General features: G+C 43.4%; 1 protein-coding gene across 2 annotated transcripts in view; it reads left to right on the top strand.

The window, feature by feature from the left end:
• plppr5b (phospholipid phosphatase related 5b) overlaps nucleotides 1–24056 on the top strand; it is a 139907-nt gene that overhangs the window by 55841 nt on the left and 60010 nt on the right. For both annotated transcript variants that reach the window (XM_085286153.1, XM_085286154.1), the window contains one exon: nucleotides 13511–13761. In XM_085286153.1, coding sequence (XP_085142279.1) covers nucleotides 13511–13761 — 251 coding nt within the window. The remainder of the gene's footprint in view (nucleotides 1–13510; nucleotides 13762–24056) is intronic.

Genomic DNA, 24056 nt, shown 5'->3' with positions numbered 1-24056 from the left:
CTGAAAGTTTCATTCCATCGATTGTGTGCTTCATTCTGGTGAATCCATCTTATGATGTATTTTATTCGGTTAGCTAAATAGTAACACAGTCTAAGGACTGAAAACATTTTGATGCAATCATTAAGGAAAAATTATTAATTTGGAGTAAGTGAGTGATAATTTGGGGGAGGTAATTATACCTAGCTTTTGATAGCTCAAAAGTTCAAATCTTGGTCTGCAGGAATCATTGAGTTCTTCATTATTGGAAGTATTATTAGTAATTCATTTTGACCAATCTGATGTTCGTGAAAAATTTGTAATGAGATGAAATATGTCCTTTACTGAATTTGTTGGTTCTTGTAAATACAGTAATATATCATCAGCATATAAATGAATTTTGTGTTCTAATATAGAGGTTTGATTACCTTTGATATTTTTGTGGAATGGCAAGTGGTTCTAAGAAAACTGCGAATTATTAGGGTGAGAGTGGGGATCCTTGTCTTGTCCCTCTCTCCATGCTTAAACATTGAGAGATGATCCCATTAGTGGTGACCTTGGCCTGTGATGGGGTATAGAGAGTGGTTATCTAATAATTAATAATGCTGGGCACCCTTTTATATAGGTGACAGAGATCCTCTGGATTGTTCTGGGAATATGATTCACTTGGGTATGAAACTTGCAGACTGTTGTTTTAGTTGAAGGAATTAGGTTTATTATAGGTCGTGTTCAAATTTACCTGCTCTGCCTCGGGGTGTCTAGAGGCAAGAATCAAGCGCACCATGTGCTGAGCATGCAGAGTGGATATACCTAAAGGAGCTGCTGCAGCTGTAACTGAGTTAGTGTGATTGAGTTGTGCCGTAATGAATCAGTAAGTGTTATTCCCTTGGCAAGTTAATTGGCATGATGCTGGTTGTAACTGTTCGTGCATGTTAAAATTATGTCTCAGTACATTGATACTATGTTGGTAAGATTATTTAGCACTGAGATAACAGCAGTGGCCATAATCTATTCAATAATTACATCCAGTTGTATCAGGAATTAAGTTAAAGGACTTTTTTGCTGTTTAGTTTAACTGTTGCTAGCTTTGCCATATTCGTGCCTTACTATTAGCAACTTGTATGACGTGCTATGAAGCAAATTTATGGTCTACAGTGACCCCTTATGGACACTGGGAGACATCGCTGGTGTCAGATAAATGACGTTATTGTGATTGTGATTACACTTTGATGTAAACAATTCTTCCGTGGGACTTTATTAAAGACAATCAACCCAACATGTTTCTGACTAGTATATCCAGTGTTCCAATATGTCCTCTGCAGGTCGTTTGTGTCACGGTCCTGGGTCGGTGAGCCAGTGCTTTGAGTTTCTTGTGTCTCTGAGTTTTTGTATTATGCTCTTAGTTCTTTGTTGTTATTCTATAGTCTATTGTCTTAGTTTGGCCTTCTTGTATCCTGTTTAGTTCTCCGAGTAGTTAGTAGCTGCCCTCTGTGTCTGTTTGTTGTTGTTCTCTGATTTTCTTAGTTCCTGTCTCCCCTAGTCTAGTTTGCATCTGTGCTACTTCCTGTTTTACTTTGAAGGTCTGTGTCTCATGTGAGTGTATCCTACTTTGCTCACTTGTCTCGTCAGTTCTGATTTCTCCAGCTGTGCTCCCCTTCTGTGTCTCATTCCCCTCGTTACTTCCCAGTGTATTTGAGCCCTATGTTTCTCTGTGTCAGTGTTGTGATCTCCGTCATGCTGTGTGTTTCTCCCTGTGTGTGTGTGTTTTATTAGATTCGTCTCAGTTTAGGATTTGTAGACGTTCTTTGTTTAGCAATTAAAGCTGCCATTTGGAGTTCAATCCCGTTTCTAGTGAGTTTGCGTTTGGGTCCAATTCCTGCCTGCACACAGCCGAAACATGACAGTTTGGTTACCATCTGTCCTTAGCTGACTTGAGCTGGTAGTACTTTCTACAGTCTAGGTTGTGGATTGACTCAGGAGCTACATTTCCTCCTTTGCCAGAAAAATCCTGTGGCTGGCACCCTAAAAATCTATTTATTTTTTTAAAGGGTAGAAATAAGGTTTTTGCTACTATCATCTAATGGGTCTCAGGGCTGTCAGTTTCTCTTTACAGTAACATTAGTAGCAGCTGTTATTCCAAATTATAAAGTACTCTTTAAAATACACAATCTGGAAATCCCATTTTATGCAGCATGCCTGCCTGTGTCGATTATGGTGCATTTATGCATGACTATGGATAAGTACTTTGGGCAGGCTTGTTGGCACAGTGAGTGAGCACAGATGAATGAATCCCAGAAAGACTGTGCTGTGCTGTGTGGAGTAATGAAGGCTCCACGTCGCCTGTTTGCTTGGGCCTGCCTGAATCTCTGAGCCTCAACGCCAAAAGATTCCTGAGTTGATTTGACTTTTAAGCTGAGGAGTTGCTTTGGGGTGTTAAAGGGTATCAGCACAAAGTGTTAAAAAGTGAAGCAAGATAGAGACCTGTTAGCTCCGCTGTTGTAGTTTTCCACTTTTTTATTTTGGTTATGATACATAAATAGTGTCAAGATATATGACATGTGTCTTCACATTACTGAAAGAGCCACATTTCTGATTAGTCAGTGTCAGCATGAAAGGCTTCCATCTGGGACTGCAGCGAATGCTGAAGCATCTTTCAGCTTGAATTATTCTATAACAACCAACACTTGTTTCCAAAACAAGACGATGCATAATATAGCAAGTTTGGTGATAAAAGTCTGAGTGAACCTCACATTCACACAGATGGGATGGCAGATGGGCAAATGAACAGCTGTGTGTTGTATGGGACATCACCTCCCATCTCTAGCAGTTTGCCTCCTTGAAACATTCATTCACAGCACCTGCTGTAAAACTGATCTAGGCACATGTTACTGACTATAAATCACTGGATCTCTAACTTCACTTTAAACCACACGTGTATCTTCCTTAGCTGTAAAAAGTCCGTATTTGCAACGTTTTTTTGAGATTTTAAAGTGCGATATCAGGGACGAGTCAAATAAAGAAAGAAATTAGGTAAATATGAATCTTAAATACATAAGGAAACAGTAACACTATATTATCTAAGTTGAATGAAGAATAATAAGTACACTCTGACTGGTTGTCCTATGCTTACTACACCTTACACCTACAAAAGGACTGTTGGACTATGGAGACCCATTTGGTCTCAATGGTTTTTGGTCTTTGAGGGTTTGGTGACTTTTTGGCATTTTCCACCTCAGCAGTTGGTGAAACCGCTCGGTGATTTTCCATGGTCTCCATGCTGTGGTTCCTAAATGCTTCCAGGGGGGTTAGGACTCATTATTTACATGCTTGGCTGGATGCTTGACTCAAAACACCTGGATTTAAAGTTTAAGAGATCTATTCCAATATAGCATAGCACAACTAATCTCCTGCGACGATCTCTGTATAAATTTTACATGATTTAAGGAAAGCCTCATATCATGATGATATTTCTGTAGCAACACCATGTGTTAATGTGAACACACGAGACAAACCCAGAGATGTCTGACATTGACAACTGTGTGTCCACCTCTGATAAAGGTTCAGTAAAAAGGGAGCTACTTCAACAAAGCAGTGATCTGTACAATATGTGAGAAAAGTCTTTCTGGTAAATCTGGAAACAGCAAACTTTCATCAATGGAGTGCAGGGAGAGAGAGGACCCAAAAGTAGACACCCTCAGCAGACTGGGCTGGACTCTGAGTGAGCCTTTACTAGCTGATGAATGCCTTAAAAGGAAACCGAAAGCAACTGGAATAACAGCCAGGAAGCATAGGAACTTAGAAAAATGAAGGGAGGATAAGCTGAAGTTTGAGCAAGAGACAAAGAGAGTCTGGGACAATAAATATGACTGAAGTGGAACGGTAACACACACAAGATTAGACTAAATACAGCGATGGAAGAAAAAACTGGGACAGGAGCTAAACTAAGCAGGGAGAAAACTAACACACATTTTTCAGTTTTATTGTGCAGCTCCTGATGAGTTGCAAGGTTACTTTAGAAGTTGTTAAACTGAAGTGTTACACAGTTACGTTTGTACTTCTCCATCCATCCATCCATCCATTTTCTTCCACTTAACCCCTGGATAAGCTAAAGAAATGGATGGAAAGATTCCCAGACCAACCGAGACATACAACCTCTCCAGTGTTTCCTTGGTCTGCCCCGGGGCCTCCTTCCAAACAGTGTCCAGGGAAATCATTACTTTCTGCTCACATTTGGCTTGTGCTGTGGCACTATATTGCTGCAAATTAGGCAGAGTGCCATCAGTGACAATAGCTTATTTGAAAAGGACACAATAACATTTTCCTTGAAATATTGGGATATTATTTTGAGGCTCTGTCCTCTTGTCAAAGGGGACCATGATGGCACCTTTATTGTGCACCACTGACAGGCAAGATTAGGACCCATAATGCAGAATTCAGCAAGCCAGACACAAGTTTAAAACTTAGCTCTTACTGATGGTGATTCACAGGTAAACAATCCAATCACGGGTCAGGGCAGGAACAAACAAACTGAAAACACAGACTCAAGGAGAGCTTGTGGATGAGAGAGCACACACACACACAACACTAAGTCAAATCCATTTTGGCTGTAACAAGACCAAATGTGGAACAAATGAAGCGCTTTGATGCACTGTACACCTGCGTTTGTAGTGTGATGAAGAAAAACGATGAAGTAGCATCAGTTTCCTCTGTGTTTGTCACAGACCAGCTCACTTTGGTCACCACAGTGGCTCCTGCACGTTTTCTTTGGTATTCTTGCGTCTTTACAAATATTAGAGCGTGCTAGTATTCACACCTGACACATTCCATGTGTTTGCATTTCTGCATGTGTGCCTGAGTGTATCTGTTCATGTGCATAAGTATGCATGCTCACACATGTTTGTAGCCAACATTTGCATGATGTGAACCAAGCCGTCTTGCAGCTCCATAGCCTTCCCTTAACACTCAGGCCAGGCGTAGCTTTGCATAATGACTCACAGGCTGTGCTGCTCAGGGAAGATTATATTTAGAACACAGCCGAGGGTCGTGGGGCACTTGTGCACTCATCTTCAGGAGTCTGTTTTACCTCTGTTGCTTTGCTTGTTGAACTTTACATTTATAAAGTTCGTGCTCAGCCTACTCTGTAAGTGACATTATGTAAAACAGTCCAGATAACATCAATATTTAAAAGTTTTGAGCCCGTTGGGAGCACACTGCACTGCAGCTTTAACCTTTTTTTTAAGTGCACCACTGCTGCTTACAAAGGTATTTTCTTTTCAGCTAAAGTCTCTTGAAGTCTTCCCTAAGCTTCTGGAATTTGATGGAGCAATGTGTAACCTGAAAAAAGCACTGATGTCAGCATCATCTGTAGCTGTTGGGCGGACTGCAGTATTGTTCATGTTTGTGTGCTGCTCACACTCACACGATGAATTAGTATCGGCTAAAACATTGCTCAGACATGGTACTGTTGATTCTGTTCATCTAGACGTTGTCAGTGGCTCATCCGAGTGTCACGCGATCATACTCTAAAGACCTCACAGTACCTAATTTTCCTAATAGAGCAATTTGCTCTTAGGCTTACTCATGGTTCCTAGATGGTAAGTGGTTAATGGTTGCTATATAATATTTTTTCTTCTTTACTTCAGCACTTTGAGCGCTCATTGAGATAATTAAACGTAGAATGGGAGGAAGAGCTTTCAGTTTTCTGTGGAACCAGCTTCCAGTTTGGATTTAGGAGACAGACACTATCTCTACTTTCAAGATTAGGCTTTCCTTTTTGCTAAAACGTATAGTTAGGGCTGGATCAGGTGACCCCTGCTAGTTACACTGCAATAGGCCTAGGCTGTTAGGGGCTTCCCATGATGCACTGAGTGTTTCTTCTTCACTCTAGACATGGGGTGTCCAACTCAAGGCCTCGAGGGCTGGTGTCCTGCAGGTTTTCGATCTCACCCTGGGTCAACACACCTGAATTCAATTCAATTCAATTTTATTTATACAGTGCCAAATCACAACAACAGTTGTCTCAAGGCACTTGAAAGTAGAGATAGAAAAAAAGCTGGTTCCACAGAAGAGGGGCCTGAAAACCAGCGGGCATCCAGGTCTTTATGTCTTTAAGACATTCCTGCAGTTTAACTCATTGGTGTGTGTTATCTGGCTTCATGGACAGATAGAGCTGGGTGTCATCAGCATAGCTGTGTAAATGTATGCTATGTCTTCTAATGATGCTGCCTAAGGGAAGCATGTATAATGTAAACAGAATTGGTCCTAGCACTGAACCCTGTGGAACTCCATAATTAACCTCAGTGTGTGAAGAGGACTCTCCATTTACATGAACAAATTGGAGTCTATTAGATAGATATGATACAAACCACTGCAGTGCAGTACCTGTAATACCTACAGCATGTTCTAACCGCTCTAATAGAATATTATGGTCGACAGTATCGAACGCTGCACTGAGGTCTAGCAGGACAAGGAGGCCTGGAGTTGGACACCTCTACTCTAGACTTTTGATTCCCACTATTGCATGTAATTAACTTTTGTCTAAACTCTCCTGCATTGTGTGTTGTTTGCTGTTTATGGTCTTTCCTTTCTTCGTTTTTTTTCTTCTAACTGGTTGAAGAAGATGCTGCTGCTGTCTGAGCTCCTTGTTTCTGTAGTGTGTGTTATTTGACACACACTGAGATTATTTTCAAACCTTGGGCCTCTTCCCTATTATGTATGTAGTGTTATTCATTCATACAAATAATCATTGTTTTCTATTCAGCTTTTGATGTTTTCTGATCCTTTAGCAGCTTTCCTGCATGTCTTCAGTGAACATTGTTGCTTTTCTTTCCCTTGCCAGTGCAAAGGATTTGTGCACTAATTCTTTCATATCAGACCAGAAGGGCTGATTGTCTTAATAATGCCTGCTGGTGAAGCTTATCAGCAGTTTGAATTGTAAGGGGCTGTTCTCAAAAGCAGCTATAGAAACACAAATAGGAGAGTAAAAGAGCCCTCAGAGAGATTTGTGATATTGTTGCTGCTGTGGAAAAACTCATTTTCAAAGATTAAACGCTGTTTAGAATGTGATATCACCTGCAGCGGGTCGGAAACACAATAAGAAAAACATTATGCTTATGCTATTTATTAGAACTTTATTCAAATTAGAGGACTGTCTCCTTACTGTGCGTTGTAAAGAGTAATTGTGTAGTGAGCAGCCCCTAGTTTGATTTGTCAGAATCAGAATCAGAATCAGAAAGGGGTTTATTGCCAAATGTTGAGCAGGTTTACAACATTAGGAAATTGCTGCGGTGCTTCAGTGCAAACATAGTGTCATAAATAGCACTTAAATAGACATGAAAAAATAAAAGTAGGGATAAGAATTAAAAGTGCTACGTAGAAAGATATGTGCATGAGCTATACATGAGATATATACATGAGAATAAGAATTAAGAGTGCTACGTTGAAAGATATATACATGAGTGCAGGTGGTGATCAGTGCCAAACATGGAATGATGCAGTGAACACAGCGTAGGGTCATGTGTTAGTGGTGGGAACAGTCATACGGTTATTGTTCATGTGTCCAACAGCAGAGGAGAAGAAACTGTTCTTATGGCGAGAGGTTCTGGTGCGAATGGACCGGAGCCTCCTGCCTGAGGGGAGCAGGTCAAACAGACTGTATCCAGGGTGAGAGGGGTCAGCTGAGATCCGAGCTGCATGCCCCAGTGTCCTGGAGGTGTACAGGTCCTGCAGAGATGGGAGTCTGCAGCCAATCACCTTCTCAGCAGAGCGCACAACACGCTGCAGTCTCTGTTTGTCCCTGATAGTGGCTCCAGCGTACCACACGGTGATGGAGGAGGTGAGGATGGACTCGATGAATGCAGTGTAGAATTGCATCATCGTCCGTGTTGGCAGGTTGAATTTCTTCAGCTGCCTCAGGAAGTACATCCTCTGCTGGGCTTTCTTGATGACGGAGGTGATGGTGGGCTCCCACTTCAGGTCCTGGGTGATGGTGGTACCCAGGAAGCGGAATGAATCCACAGAGGTGATGGGGGTGTCAGTCAGGATGATGGGGGGGAGTGGGGCTGTGTGCTTCCTGAAGTCCACAATAATCTCCACTGTCTTCTGGGCATTCAGCACCAGGTTGTTGTGGCTGCACCAGGACACCAGACGTTCAACCTCCCTCCTGTAGGCAGACTCATCCCCGTCAGAGATGAGCCCAATAACGGTGGTGTCATCTGCAAACTTGATTAGCTTGACAGACTGGTGGGTGGAGGTACAGCAGTTGGTGTACAGGGAGAAGAGCAGAGGAGAAAGAACACAGCCCTGAGGGGAGCCGGTGCTGATGGTCCGGGAGTCCGAGACATTCTTTCCCAGCCTCACATGCTGCTTCCTGTCCGTCAGGAAGTCAGTGATCCACCGGCAGATGGGATCAGGCACATTCATCTGGGAAAGCTTGTGTCGGAGATGGTCTGGAAGGATGGTGTTGAAGGCAGAGCTGAAGTCCACAAACAGGATCCTGGCGTAGGTTCCTGGGGAGTCCAGATGCTGCAGGATGAAGTGTAGGGCCATGTTGATGGCGTCGTCTACAGACCTGTTGGCTCTATATGCAAACTGCAGGGGGTCCAGGAGGGGGGCCGTGAGGGTCCTGAGATGGGAGAGAACTAGGCGCTCAAAAGACTTCATGACCACAGATGTCAGAGCCACGGGTCTGTAGTCATTTAGTTCAGTGATCCTAGGTTTCTTGGGGACAGGGATTATGGTGGAGGACTTGAAGCAGGCAGGCACATGACATGCCTGCAGTGAGGAGTTGAAAATGCCAGAAAACACTGGGGCCAGCTCGTTTGCACAGTGTCTGAGGGTGGCAGGAGACACGCCGTCTGGGCCGGGAGCTTTCCGAGCATTCAGGTTCTTAAACTGCTTCCACATTTTTGTTTAATTTAGTGTAGGAACATGAAAGTAGATGTTGGTCTGACTGGACCAGACCTGGCAGATACTGTTTACTTTGCCCTTACTCCTGCATTCTTAGATTCTTTGCTAACTCTAACCCTTTGTTTAGCTTGAACAATGTTTTCCACAAGCCCTCTAACTCAGTTAAAGTCAATGCCTTGAAGGTGTCGTATCTGCTGGTTAGTTGAATTGCCTAGACAAAAAAAAAAGCTGTTCAACATTGGGGAGAAAAACAGGACATATAAGTAGAAGTTGCTAACGTAAATGTTAACGAGCTTCCGTGCTTATGTGTTCTTCAGTACTGACGAATTCTTCGCAATTACTCAACGAGCTCCACGGGGGAAAATGAAACTGAAGTTCAGTCTCTGTCCAATAAATACATTTCACAGTTAAATCAACACTTTCACACTGTGTCACACTGCGTATTGCTGTTGCATCTTTGTATTTAACACTGTGTCCAGTATTAGGACTTACTTACAGCTTACTACAGCTGAGCACTCCAAAGTGTTGCTTATGAACTTGGGGGGGATCTGGGAAACTGTGATAACAGTGACTCTGCTGCACATCACACTGCCTCACCCGTCCTCACCCTCCGACACACAGATATGCACCAAGAGAGGAGCGACTACACAGAACAAACAAACTATACAGCGGCTCTGCGGCAGATCATGGCATTGTTTGAAGCAGGCATTAGATTTATGCCCTAATAAGCAATTTTGATCATCTCTCTCTGTGTTCCCTACAACAAAGAGGAAGAGGGGGATGGGTTCGCTGTAAGCGCCTCCACATTTTCCACACTCGCTTCAGAAAGTGGGACAGAGTCAAAACGATGCGTTGTGCGGCGAGCACTTGGTGACTGAGTCACATGATGCCTGACAAAACCTATTTGATGCTTATTAAGAAAATGACCTGTCGGCAGTAAGCCTCAGTGGCTCTTGGGGGATGACAAAGGAACAGCAATGAGTCACGCAGTGACATTTAAAACTAGAATCCGTGAAAGAAGAAGAAAGATATGCCACACTAAACTGTTGCAGTGCCGCCTGTCTGTTAATGTCTCGCAGCACACTTCATAGCCTTGGCTGAATTAGTTTTGCAGCAGCACAGACGCTTGACAGTGATTGGAAAAGCTTCTGTGGTTGACCCAGCAACACATCATGGAACCTCATATACATATGTGTGTGTTTTTGTGTGGTAAACACCTCTTTCAGTGTGTGTGTAAGAAGCGATTGTCCGACTCGGTGTCAGTAGGTAATTTAGCGCGTCAGCGGGCTGGGCTCCTGTACGAGGGAAGCTGTTATTTCCGTTAAAGCCCTCCATGCTTGGTTGGTTTGGTTAGGAGCAGCGTGAATGGACAGTGGCACCTGGGTGATGGTCACAGTGGGTGTGTGATGGTGAGCAGCAGGGGATTTTGTTCAAGGCCGGCTGTGTGCAGACTCACATAGGAGTGAGGAACAGAGGAGATGAACAGGCTGCTTACAGAGGGAATTATTCACACTGAAAGTACAAGTAAGCTGAATGATTTATGTCCTGTCCTTGTTATTTTATGGAGCACTTTGCCAGTGTCGCAACACCATCATTCTGTTGGAAGATAAAGCACAGACAGAAGAGGCAGCACAACGAGGTTACTTGTGCGAATCACACATTTTTCTTATTGCAAATGCCATTTATTATGTTTTGCTGTATAAAAATAGTTTCTATCTCTCATTGTTAAAGTAGTTCTGAGAAACAAAATCATTGTCATTGGGAGCTATAGCATTAGCCAGGATAAATGCCTATCCCACAGAGGCATGTTACAGTGTATATATATGTATGTGTGTATATGTAGGGATGGGTATTGATAAGATTTTCACGATTCCGATTCCATTTTCGATTCTTTATCGATTCTTTTAAAAAGGAGAACACTAAGGTCGATTAGCTTAGAACTTTGTTTTATATCTTCTCTTTGAACAAGAGAAATTTAGGAGTAACATGGCCTTACAAACCCAACAGTGAGATCTTAAGAGATCCAGCCTACGGCTCTTCAATGGGGTGTCACAGGGTCCCCAGGAAAAAATTTTTAAATGTAAAATAATAAAATAAATTTAAATTTAAAGTTCATGCATTTATTACTTCTTATGGACTACTGTAATTCATTATTATTGGGATGTCCTAAAAACCAACCTTTAGTTAATCCAAAATGCTGCAGCTAGTGTACTGACAGGGACTAGAAAGAGAGAGCAGATTTCTCTTGTATTGGCTTCCCTTCATTGGCTTCCTGTTAAATCCAGAATTGAATTTAAAATTCTTCTCATCATATATAAGGTCTTGAATAATCAGGTCCCAACATATCTTCATGACCTTCAGTTTTCAGGCCCCTCTTCTGTGGAACCAGCTTCCAGTTTGGATTCAGGAGACAGACACTATCTCTACTTTCAAGATTAGGCTTCAAACTTTCCTTTTTGCTAAAGAATATAGTTAGGGCTGGACCAGGTGATGTTGTAATAAACGTACAGTGGGGCAAAAAAGTATTTAGTCAGCCACCGATTGTGCAAGTTCCCCCACCTAAAATGATGACAGAGGTCAGTAATTTGCACCAGAGGTACACTTCAACTGTGAGAGACAGAATGTGAAAGAAAAATCCATGAATTCACATGGTAGGATTTGTAAAGAATTTATTCGTAAATCAGGGTGGAAAATAAGTATTTGGTCAATAACAAAAATACAACTCAATACTTTGTAACATAACCTTTGTTGGCAATAACAGAGGTCAAACGTTTACTATAGGTCTTTACCAGGTTTGCACACACAGTAGCTGGTATTTTGGCCCATTCCTCCATGCAGATCTTCTCGAGAGCAGTGATGTTTTGGGGCTGTCGCCGAGCAACACGGACTTTCAACTCCCGCCACAGATTTTCTATGGGGTTGAGGTCTGGAGACTGGCTAGGCCACTCCAGGACTTTCAAATGCTTCTTACGGAGCCACTCCTTTGTTGCCCGGGCGGTGTGTTTTGGATCATTGTCATGTTGGAAGACCCAGCCTCGTTTCATCTTCAAAGTTCTCACTGATGGAAGGAGGTTTTGGCTCAAAATCTCACGATACATGGCCCCATTCATTCTGTCCTTAACACGGATCAGTCGTCCTGTCCCCTTGGCAGAAAAACAGCCCCATAGCATGATGTTTCCACCCCCATGCTTCACAGTAGGTATGGTGTTCTTGGGATGCAACTCAGTATTCTTCTTCCTCCAAACACGACGAGTTGAGTTTATACCAAAAAGTTCTACTTTGGTTTCATCTGACCACATGACATTCTCCCAATCCTCTGCTGTATCATCCATGTGCTCTCTGGCAAACTTCAGACGGGCCTGGACATGCACTGGCTTCAGCAGCGGAACACGTCTGGCACTGCGGGATTTGATTCCCTGCCGTTGTAGTGTGTTACTGATGGTGACCTTTGTTACTTTGGTCCCAGCTCTCTGCAGGTCATTCACCAGGTCCCCCCGTGTGGTTCTGGGATCTTTGCTCACCGTTCTCATGATCATTTTGACCCCACGGGATGAGATCTTGCGTGGAGCCCCAGATCGAGGGAGATTGTCAGTGGTCTTGTATGTCTTCCATTTTCTGATGATTGCTCCCACAGTTGATTTTTTCACACCAAGCTGCTTGCCTATTGTAGATTCACTCTTCCCAGTCTGGTGCAGGTCTACAATACTTTTCCTGGTGTCCTTCGAAAGCTCTTTGGTCTTGGCCATGGCGGAGTTTGGAGTCTGACTGTTTGAGGCTGTGGACAGCTGTCTTCCGTACAGATGATGAGTTCAAACAGGTGCCATTCATACAGGTAACGAGTGGGGGACAGAAAAACTTCTTACAGAAGACGTTACAGGTCTGTGAGAGCCAGAGATTTTCCATGTTTGAGGTGACCAAATACTTATTTTCCACCCTGATTTACGAATAAATTCTTTACAAATCCTACCATGTGGATTCATGGATTTTTTTTTTCACATTCTGTCTCTCACAGTTGAAGTGTACCTCTGGTGCAAATTACTGACCTCTGTCATCATTTTAAGTGGGGGAACTTGCACAATCGGTGGCTGACTAAATACTTTTTTGCCCCACTGTAGGATGCTGGGGGACTCCCATGATGCACTGAGTGTTTCATTCACTATGTGTTTATACACCTCTCTGCATTTAATTATTAGTTATTATTAATCTCTGGCTCTCTTCCACAGCATGTCTTTGTCCTGTCTTCCTCCCTGAACCCTACCCGGTCGCGGCAAATGTCCGTCCCTCCCTCAGCCTGGTTCTGCTGAAGGTGTCTTTCTGTGAAAAGGGAGTTTTCTCATTCCCATATGCTCAAAGGGTTCATTTGATTGTTGGGGTTTTCTCTTTTTTTTTTGTAATGTTGTAGGGTCACCTTACAATATAAAGCGCCTTGAAAAGCTCTTGTTGTGATTTGATGCTATATAAATAAAATTATATTGAGTTGTGTTGAACTGAGGAATATCAAGTTTCACAAAATCTGACTGTATCTCATTAATATTAATTAGCACCTCACTTTTCAGTCTCAGTACTATGTTGCTGCTAACAGCAGCATTTCTCTCGTCAGTCTTAACATTTTTTTGTTTGTTTCCAGGAGTCTACACCTTTGGCCTCTTCACTGTTGACATCTTTGTCAACGCAGGGCAGGTAGTGACAGGAAACCTGGCACCGTACTTCCTGACTGTCTGTAAGCCAAACTACACAGCACTGGGTTGCCAGCAGGCCCTGCGCTACATCAGCCACCAGGAGGCCTGCACAGGAAACCAGGACGACATCCTACGTGCCCGCAAGACTTTCCCATCCAAAGAGGCTGCGCTTAGCGTCTATGCTGCACTCTACCTAGCTGTGAGTTTTTCTTACATCCAGCCATATGTGTTTAGTATAATCCTTTTGTTGTCTCTGATTGTATCACCTCCGTTTTGTTTGCGAGGGAGCTGGCGTTGGTGAGAAAGATGGATGGAAATAGGGTTTGTTTTGTTGTTTTTGCTGCTGGACGTGATAGCCCCGCTCTGCATCCCTGCTTTTGTTTCCGTGTCACCTATCTCTGCACAGTCTGTGTCGCTTGCTGTTCCCAACAGTAACCCACAGGGCGCCTGGTAGTCTCACAATCTCAGGTGGGTTACTGCTATGCAGCAGAATTCATGGTTCCATTTACCACAGCAAGTCTTCTAGGTCCTGAGCCAGCAAAACAGCCCCAGATCATCACAATACCACCACCATATGTTACTGTTGGTATGATGGTCCTTTTGTGAAGAGGTGACTTCCAAAAAGTTCAGCTTTGTCTCGTCAGTCCACAGAATATTTTCCCCAAAAGTCTTGGAGATAATCAAGATGTTTTTTGGCACATGTAACACTGTTGTGTTCTTTTTGGTTAGCAGTGGTTTTCTCTTTGAGCTCTCCCATGGATCCCATTTTGCCCAGTCTCTTTCTTATTGTTGAATCATGACCTCTGACCTTAACTTAGACATGTGAAGCCTGCGGTTCCTTAATTATGTTCTGGGTTCTTTTGTGACATCCTGGATGATTGGTTGACGTGCTCTTGGAGTAATTTTGGTAGATCAGTCACATTTTATTTATATAGCGCTAAATCACAACGGTTGCCTCAAGGTGCTTGTGTAGTGAGATAGCCACAGGCAGGAATGATTTCCTGTGTTGTTGAGTGGTGCATTTGGGCAATCTTAGTCTTTAAGTAGGGCTGGGCGATATGAACCAAAATTCATATCTCGATATTTTTTAGCAGGATGGCGATATAAGATATATATATCTCGATATTTTTTTAAAGCCATAAGGTACGAACAAAAAGAGAGTTCTTAGTCAAAGCTGTGTCCCAGATGTCACACAGGCACTTTTATTAACATACATAGATGTACATGAAAAAAACTACTCAAAAATAAATTATGAGCATTTATTATATAATAAAAGTGCTCCATAAATAAAACAAAACTGTTGTTTTTGTGCATAACAAAGAGCTCACAATTGTGCAGTCAAAATGTAAACTAAAAGACGCTGAGCATAATAACAGAGACAGATTTCACAGTTCGTGACTGACAGCCTGGAGTTTGAAATCTGCTTCATAACCGTGTCTCTTACAGGTGCCATTTATGGTCCTTATACACACACACAATACGGTAATATTACGCTGAAGCACAGTACGTATCACTTCGCGAGGCTCCTCGGTAGCCGTAATGCTCCGACTATCCATCAAGCCGGTGCAGCTCCGTAGCTTAGCAAAGTCGTACTAAAACATTTTTGACCCTGAACAACTAGAATTCATACATAAGGCGCACTGTCGATTTTTGAGAAAATGAAAGGATTTCAGGCCGTGCATGGCGTTAGCGTGGTTAGCTCGTTAGCGTGGTTAGCTCATTAACACATTGACGCCATCCAGCCCCACGCACGGGGCGATGCGCAGTAACTCGTTAACGGAGATTTGCCTTGCCCATCTTGTCGCTGCCTGCAGGTGAAGCGATGTGGGAGGAGGGGGAGTTGTGTTCAGTGAAGGAGAGGTGAGGTCGAGTAACGTTGCGTAAAGACAAAAGTGGACGAAAGAGAGGCAAACTTGTGGCTCCACAACTATAATTATAACGTAACATAGACTATATCGATATAAAAGATATTGTCACATCTTACATCTCGTATAAAAATATATCGATATTTTTAAAAAACTCGATATATCGCCCAGCCCTATCTTTAAGTGAACATGCCCCTGTGACTGGCTAGCACCTCATGGAGTGGGTGGGAGGCATTTTGCAGCATTGTCCTTATCTTGGAAACCATGAAACAGCATAGAGGATGGCATTGATCACACAGACTCAAAGAATATCCTGAGCATGGTCCGATGTTAAAAGACCTCAGCTACCTTGGCTCTGGCCTGTCCTGCACTGTGCAGTGATGCTTTTTTACCAGTCCAGTTTATTGTTTATCAAACTTACCTCATACAAACACTTTTTTCCATGCTTTTTTGCTCAAGTGCTTTCAGTCTGACATTCACACACATACATACACTGATAGATGCATCGGAGAGCAACTTGGGGTTAGTATGTGACCAAAGAATAGTTGGTCCTGGAGACTGAAGCAGCAACAACAACCTTCCAATTACTAGATGACCTGCTCTACCTCCTACAGCCGTCCTGTGTGACTGTTGATTTATCCTTTAAGCAAAGCACAACAATGAAACCTTTTCAAAAAAGCTTCCAATGCTTTCTGATGATCTGATTTGTTTGATTTTCTGTGTCAGAACCAATGTGTACCCAAGTGCCCATAAGTGATCGATGCATGGCTTTGGACGATCACTGCCTGCCTGCATGGTGAGGAGAACAGATTGTCTCTGTTATATAGGTCATTTAGCACAGGCCAATGTGTGTGTCCAGGACATACATGCAGTTTGCACACACTGACACACACAATACTGCAACTCCAAGAAGATGATGAAAATTATCCCTCTTGTTGTCTTAGTCATTACAGCAATGCCAGGGTCAAACACAGCAATCCAGAGTCTGTTGGATCAGCTGTAATTGCTCCTAGAGCAGGGCGATATGACCAAAAATATTTATCACCATACATTATAACTGACGATATAATTGACACTAGACAAAATACTTTACAACTCCACAACTTTATTAGTGCAAAAAAAACCAACCCATCAATGTATTTTCACTTAAACAAGCAGCTGTTTTTTAAGTGCATTAAAGTTATATAAAAATGTAACACTGCAAATGCAAATTCCTCGCTGACAGTTTAACCAAAAGGCATTTCCAGTGGAAACTGGCCGACATATCCTCAGCATAACCATGTATAATATCCACAAAACTTAAAAAGAGGTTATACACACACAATATGGTAATATTATGTTGAAGCACAGTACGTATCACTCCACGAGGCTCCGCCTACGATAGCCGTAATGCTCCGACAATCCATCAAGCGGTGCGGCTTCGTAGCTTAGCAAAGTCGTACTAAAGCATTTGACAGATTTTCGAGCGCCGTGCACATAAAATCGTTTCGAGGTCAGTAAACACAACCAGAATTCATACATAAGGCACACGGGATTATAAGGGGCACTGACGATTTTCAGAAAAGTCAAAGGATTGATTTCAAGTGTGCCGTATTTTCCAAAAAACACGGTAATAACGACGGCCTGCTAGCATGCTCTACCAAAAATAGTGCTTTGTTGTAGAGCAGGGTGATATGGCCAAAAATATTTATCACGATACATATTTGAAAATTTGTGATAACGATATAACTGATGATATAATTGATGCGGAAAAAAATACAACTCCACAACTTTATTAGCGCAAAAAACAAACAAACATCCATTTATTTTCACTTAAACAAGAAGCTGTTTATGTGCATTAAAGTTATATAAATATTTAACAGTGCAAATGCAAATTCCTTGCTGAAAGTTTAACCAAAAGGCATTTCCAGTAGAAATGGGCTGACATATCCTGAGCATAACCATGTATAATATCCACTGAAGTTAAAAAGAGGTGCTTTGCAACATTAAACCGCCTCACGGTGCGGAATGACGAGGATTTATTGGAGCGGGTGAATGAACAAAGCAGGAACGGCAAGACTGACTAACTGACTGAATAACTGAATACAAACGGGAACGACAATACTGGCAACATCAACATCAATGACACGACAAAGAACTGGTGAAACCAAGGAACTTAAATACACAGGTCGAATGATGACAATGATTGGAAACAGATGAGTACAGGGCTGAACATAATCTGACTAATGACACAAGAGACAAGCTGACATGGGAAAAAACAGGAAATGAGAACATTAATGTGGCAAACTAAACTGAACATCAACAAACTGAAATCACTCAACGACCCAGGAACCTTGACAGTACCCCCCTTCAAAGGCCGGCACCCGATGGCCGAAAGAAAAAAAAAAAAACAGAACAAAGTTGGCGGACGGGGTCCAGGACGGAGGGACAGAGTCCGAAACAAAACAGTTCGGGGGGGTGGCCACGCGGCCTGCGGCTGAGCCAAAGCAGTTCTGGTGGGCGGCCACGCTGGTGGCAATGGCGACTACTGAGCAGGTCCGGTGGGCGGCCGCAAGGAAGATGGCGGCGAAAAATATCTTGATGATAAAAATATTCTCTAGAATGACAAGACGAAAGTTGAACTTTTTGGGAGGTTTGTTCCTGTTGCATTCAGCATAACACTAACACAACATTTTATAAAAACAATCATCATACTAGCGGTCAAACATGGTGGTGGTAGTGTAATAGTCTGGGGCTGTTTTCCTGCTCCAGAACCTGAATCATTTGTTGTAATTAATGGAAACATGAATCCTGCTCTCTAACAGAAAATCCTGAAGGAAAATGTGGTTAAAGGAATTCAGCAGAGTGGGCCAAATTCCTTTCACAGTGATATAAAAGACACATTTCCTGTTATTGCAACTGCTTGATAACCCCACAACCAGTTATAAGGTGTAGTGGGCAATTACATTTTCCTGGTAACAGGGCTCTAGAGTGCGACTAAAAAAATATATTTGGTTGCACCTGTGCGACCAACTGTTCCGGTAGCAAAAAAAAAAAAAAAACCTGCAACCTTCCCTGTGGTCAACAACAGACACACATTTTGCCCCTATCGTGGACTAAACCAATCAGAGATAGTCAGGGGCGGGACCTCTCTGATTGGCCATGGTCCAGTTGAAAGTGCAGGTGGAAGTGGGAGGTGAGTAGCTTGAATAAAGCGATATCGATTCATTAAATCCTGAATCGACTTTTAAATATAACTTTGTTTTGCCAGAAACGCCAGATTCTCAGATTAAAGCTCACAAAACCATTTCAACAACAACCAAACAGCAAACGAGAGCAGGTACACGGATTCCACGCAAAGACATAAACACAGAACGGACCGACGCTTCAGAATCAACTTTGTCTTTCTCGGCTTTCTCACCCGACGGCCCGTAGACGGACACGCTGTCGGAGATTAGCGGTTCTGATGCGTCGGGTCCGCGCTGTGATTACGTCTTTTTGCGCTGATTCTGAGCTGCAGGTTTTGTCTCTCTCCAACCAAAATTCACCGAGCCAGCAGCAAAAGAAGCAGCAAAAGAAGCAGCAAACTGCGCATCACATTTGATCAATGTCGTCATGAATTTTGCTGTTTTGCTTCCACGACTATTAAAATCACACTTCATGCACAGCTAGCTCTCTCTCTCTGTGTTGTTTACAGCGCTGTCGGCTGCTGTCTTTTTCTTTTCTTTTTCTTTTTTCACTTAAATGACCTCGGACATTTTTTTCTGTTGTTCAATACTGAAGAAATTTAAACTTTATATGCAGAACATTGTAGAATATTTTTAAGGTTATCTGCTATAAAAAGCCAAACCAGGAAAATCTCCTTCATGTTTTTCTGTGTTTTATTCTCAGTTACTTTCACACAAAGGCATCTGCTGTGATGTTCGCAATTCTGATGAAGTCAGTACTGATAAATGATCAGAATTATAATATATCTGACTGTCTGAGGCTAAGTTGAATCGAATCGGGACTTTGAAAACCGGAATCGAATGGATTATAGAAATCAGTGATGATACCCAGCCCTAGTGAGCAGCCTAGGCACGACAGAAGTGGATGTAGCTGTAATAGGAAAAGAACTATTGCTAACTTTTCTGTTAAGTTAAGGCCTGATCCTTCTGAAAATCATAGCCAGTGCTCTGACACGGTGTCATCGATCTTTGAATGCTGAAAAAGCACAGTGTATCCAGAAAAACACATTATATTATATAAATTATTATAAAATTTGTGTGCGCCTAACTTTTATGCCGGTACGCCTAACTTTTTAAAGTTAGGCGTACCGGTACGCCCATGGCAAAAAGTTAGTCTAGAGCCCTGGGTAACATTTTTAGTTCCAGGTGTTTTTTATTTGACTTTGTTTTCTTTGCCTAATGTTAAAATTTGTTGATCTGAAAAATGTAAGCGTGACACATATGCAAAAACAGAAGACATCAGGAAGGGGCAAATTTATTTTTCCATGAAATTCTCATTACTTGCTTACATTCATAGTAACCAGTTCCAGGCTGTGCTGTTTCAGATAAACAGTGGGTAGTCGTCAAGTTGTGCAAGTGCCAAAATTTGGATTGGGACATTTGTCCTTAATCATCGTTCTAGCAAAAAAATTTATTTTGCTTGAACTTGGCAAAGCTCTAACACAAATAACACTAAAATCTTGTGCATTTGAAACAGGTTCCTGCCACTGTAAGATAGCTAGCATTAGCATTAGCACTGATGAGAATTAATTGGTGTCTCTTTTGATTATCATGTACAGAGATGGGCAGTAACGCGTTACTGTAATCTGATTACTTTTTCAAGTAACGAGTAAAGTAAGGGATTACTATTGCAAAAACGGTAATTAGATTACCGTTACTTTCCCGTAGGAACGCTGCGTTACTGCGTTACTAAAACCGTGATTTTTTGCCGTGAGTCCCAGATGAGGGCTCACCCAGCAGCCGCGGAGCAGAAGCCAGGGGGAGTTGCAGTGACGCGCCCGTGAGCTCCGCCGGCAGCCAGCTGTGCCTGAGTGACCGAGCCCCAGGCCGAGAGGCCGGGGGCACCCCACCCCCCCACAGGAGCCAGAGCGAGCCCCAGGCTCCAGGCCCCGACAAGCAGCCACCAAGGAGTGAGCCGCTGTATACCTGGACGCCCATCCAGACACAAAGAACCACCAACGCACCGATACCTGAGGGAGTCCGCCACTGGCAGGGGGAGTGGTGGGGGGAGATAGGCCTGCATATCTTGGAGGGCCTGAGATGTCCCCAGAGAGGTGGCGTCTGACACCCAACCTGACATATAGACACAGACATACACAAAAAGAACCGGCCCAATGAGCTGAATGACTTCCGACCGGTGGCACTGACGTCACATCTTATGAAGACTCTAGAGCGGCTCTTCCTCAACCTCCTCCGACCACAGGTACAACATGCCCAGGACCCACTACAGTTTGCATACAAGGCGGGTGTCGGAGTGGAGGATGCCATCCTGTACCTCCTACACAGAGCCCACTCACACCTGGATGGGGGAAAAGGCACGGTCAGGATCCTGTTTCTTGACTTTTCCAGTGCCTTTAATACCATCCGGCCCTGTATGCTTCAAGAAAAACTGAACAGGATGGAGGTGGACCCCTGCCTGGTGGCTTGGATCTCCGACTACCTCACCGACAGACCACAGTACGTCAGGCTGAAGGACATCACGTCTGACACAGTGGTCAGCAGCACAGGAGCACCACAGGGAACTGTGCTGTCCCCTCTTCTCTTCACCCTGTACACCTCTGACTTCTGCTACAACTCTGAATTATGCCACATTCAGAAGTTTGCAGACGACACGGCCATCATGGGGTGTATCTGGGATGATCAGGAAGAGGAGTACAGAAGTCTGGTGAGGAACTTTGTCGCATGGAGTCACACAAACCACCTGCAACTCAACACCTCAAAGACTAAGGAACTGGTTGTGGACTTCGGGAGGTCTAGAGCAGGTCCACTGCCGGTTCAGATAGAGGGGGAGGAGGTGGAGGTGGTCAACAAGTACAAGTACCTCGGGCTGTGGGTGGACAATAAACTGGACTGGTCATGCAACACAGAGTACCTGTATAAAAAAGCCCAAAGCCGACTGTACTTCCTCAGGAGGCTGAGGTCTTTTAACATCTGCAGGAAGCTCCTGAGGATGTTTTACCAGTCGGTGGTTGCTGGAGTACTTTTCTATGCTGTGGTGTGCTGGGGGAGCAGCACAGCAAAGAAGGACTCATCCAGGCTGGAGAAACTGATCAGGAGGGCTAGCTCTGTGGTCGGCATGAAGCTGGACACTCTGGTGACAGTGGCAGAGAAAAGGACATTAAAGAAACTGATGGACATTATGGACAATGCTGGGCATCCTCTGCACACGGCCATTAACAACCAGAAGAGTCTGTTCAGTGACAGGTTGCTTCTCCCAAAGACAAGAATAACAGACTTAAAAACTCCTTTGTCCCACACGCCATCAGACTGTTTAACTCCTCTCTGGAGGGGAGAGGGAGGGGAAACAGGAGGACAAAGGAGGGGGGAACAACTAAGCTGTAGTGCCTCTTCACCTCACTGTGCAATACTTTTTGTGCAATACTTTTGTAAATAGTCAACAGTGCAATAGACTCAATACTTGAAATGTGCAATTCACTTGTATTTTTATTTTTATTCCTATTTATTCTATTTATCCCCTTCGTATATTTTATTTATATTGTCTCTGTATTTATATATATGTGTGTGTGTATAACTCTGTAACTTCTGTCGGTGCTGTGCTTTTTTGGAAATCGAATTTCCCAGAGGAACCCACCCGAGGGATTAATAAAGTTCTATCTTATCTTATCTCTTATCTTATCTTATACAGGCACACACAGATACAAACATCCATTCCCACCCTCATGCTCTCATATGCACTTACTCCACACTCAACCAACGTGGAGACAGACATAAAGAGACGCTGCACACACGATCACACTCCCCAAGCGTACTCTATACCCCAGGTCTAGGTACCCTTGCCCCTGGAGGGGGAACTGCACCCAGACCCAGGTGGTGTTACCCTTTTCCCTGCAGTGGGGGGAGGCATGAATGTCTAAGTTGTGAGATAAAATTAAGGCACAGGCAGCCAGTAGGGGACGGGGGTGCCTACCCTGCACCCTGGTGACATACCTTTACCCCAAGGCCCTGCATGTGTGGAGCGGGAAGGATTTCTCTCCAGCTGTGACAGACTGTTTGTCTTTTAAAATCTCACTTTTTTACCCAGGAGTGATACTGTACTGTGCTCTGGCATCTTTCTAGGGTTTGTTTTAATATACAAGCGACGGCCAAATTTAAAGATGAGTGCTGTCTGCTTCTTTAGTACTTGATACTCAAGAAGTAGCTACTCAGTTTGTTCCATGTTCTTTATTTGTGAAGTATTTATAATTTCCATAGAGTAACTTCACACACTTACTTTAGTTTCTGTGTCATAGCTTAGCTTAAACGAATTAACATTTACACAAAATCGCGATTTTCTATAAAATATTTATTTTACACATAATATTTCACAAAACTTCTCTAGCATTTCCACAGACACAATAACAGCAGAACACTTTTGCTTGCATAGTCACTGTGTTTATTTAGGATGATTCCCATTGAACACTATAGTACAGTACAATCTGTATATTGTGTGGTCTGCAGTGCCGCTGCAGGGGAGGCAGATGCACCTAAGCGCCATATGCAATCACGCCTCGCAAGCATAAAGAGGCTGGCGGCTGGAAAGCTGAGGTGGAGGCGTCCGGGGGACCGGCTTGGCCTGAGCCGGAGGTTGAAGCACCAGAGGGACATGATCAGCCTGACCAGGTGGAGGTCGAAGCACGCCAGAAACCTACTTGGCTGGAGCTGGCGGTCAGAGCAAGGGAGAGCCCTCCGCAGATAAAGCCTGGGGTCACCGTGCCAGAGTCCAGCATGCTTTCGGGACCTGCCCCATCTCCACCAGAGGCCAGCATGCAGTGGGGTCCTGCACACCGCCTGCCTTTCATGGCACCTGTGAGCCCCAGCTCACGTCCACACCTGCTGTGTGGGTCTGCCGGAGGTTTCTTCCTGTTAAAAGCGAGTTTTTCCTTCCCACTGTCACCAAAGTGCTGCTCATAAGGGGTCATATGATTGTTGGGTTTTTCTCTGTATGTATTATCCTAGGGTCACCTTACAATATAAAGCACCTTGGGGCGACTGTTGCTGTGATTTGGCGCTGTGTAAGTAAAATTGAATTGAATTGAAACATTGAGCAAAGGCTGTGAATACTTTTGTGCATGTTATATTTTTATTTTTTTTATTTTTAATAAATTTGCAATAATTTTAAGCAAACCTTTTTCACCTTGTCATGCCCTTGGCCTTCAATTTGAAGATGGTACTAGCCTTCCCTCTAAATAATGCTGCAACTTCATTTTGAAGAACTCTAGCTTGAAGTTGCCTTATGGCACAGGCCCTGTCAAATGTGGCATGCTTAGAGCAGACGCTGTCTGATCGCTGTAGCAGGGTCCATGCTCACAGGTGCTACTAAATAGGCACCAATCAGGCACCTGATTGTCAGGGTGTCAGAACAGGGTGCATTCAACTCTGCTGTTTAACCCATCCATCCATCCATCCATTCGCTTCTGCATCTC

This window comes from Mchenga conophoros, linkage group LG9 (genome assembly GCF_057382185.1).
Source record: "Mchenga conophoros isolate Kocher_MC1m ecotype Shallow Benthic linkage group LG9, M_conophoros_male_GT1.1, whole genome shotgun sequence".
NCBI classification, from domain to species: Eukaryota; Metazoa; Chordata; class Actinopteri; order Cichliformes; family Cichlidae; genus Mchenga; species Mchenga conophoros.
Note: the sequence above shows the minus strand (reverse complement) of the source record. Positions and strands in the feature narration are given on the sequence as shown.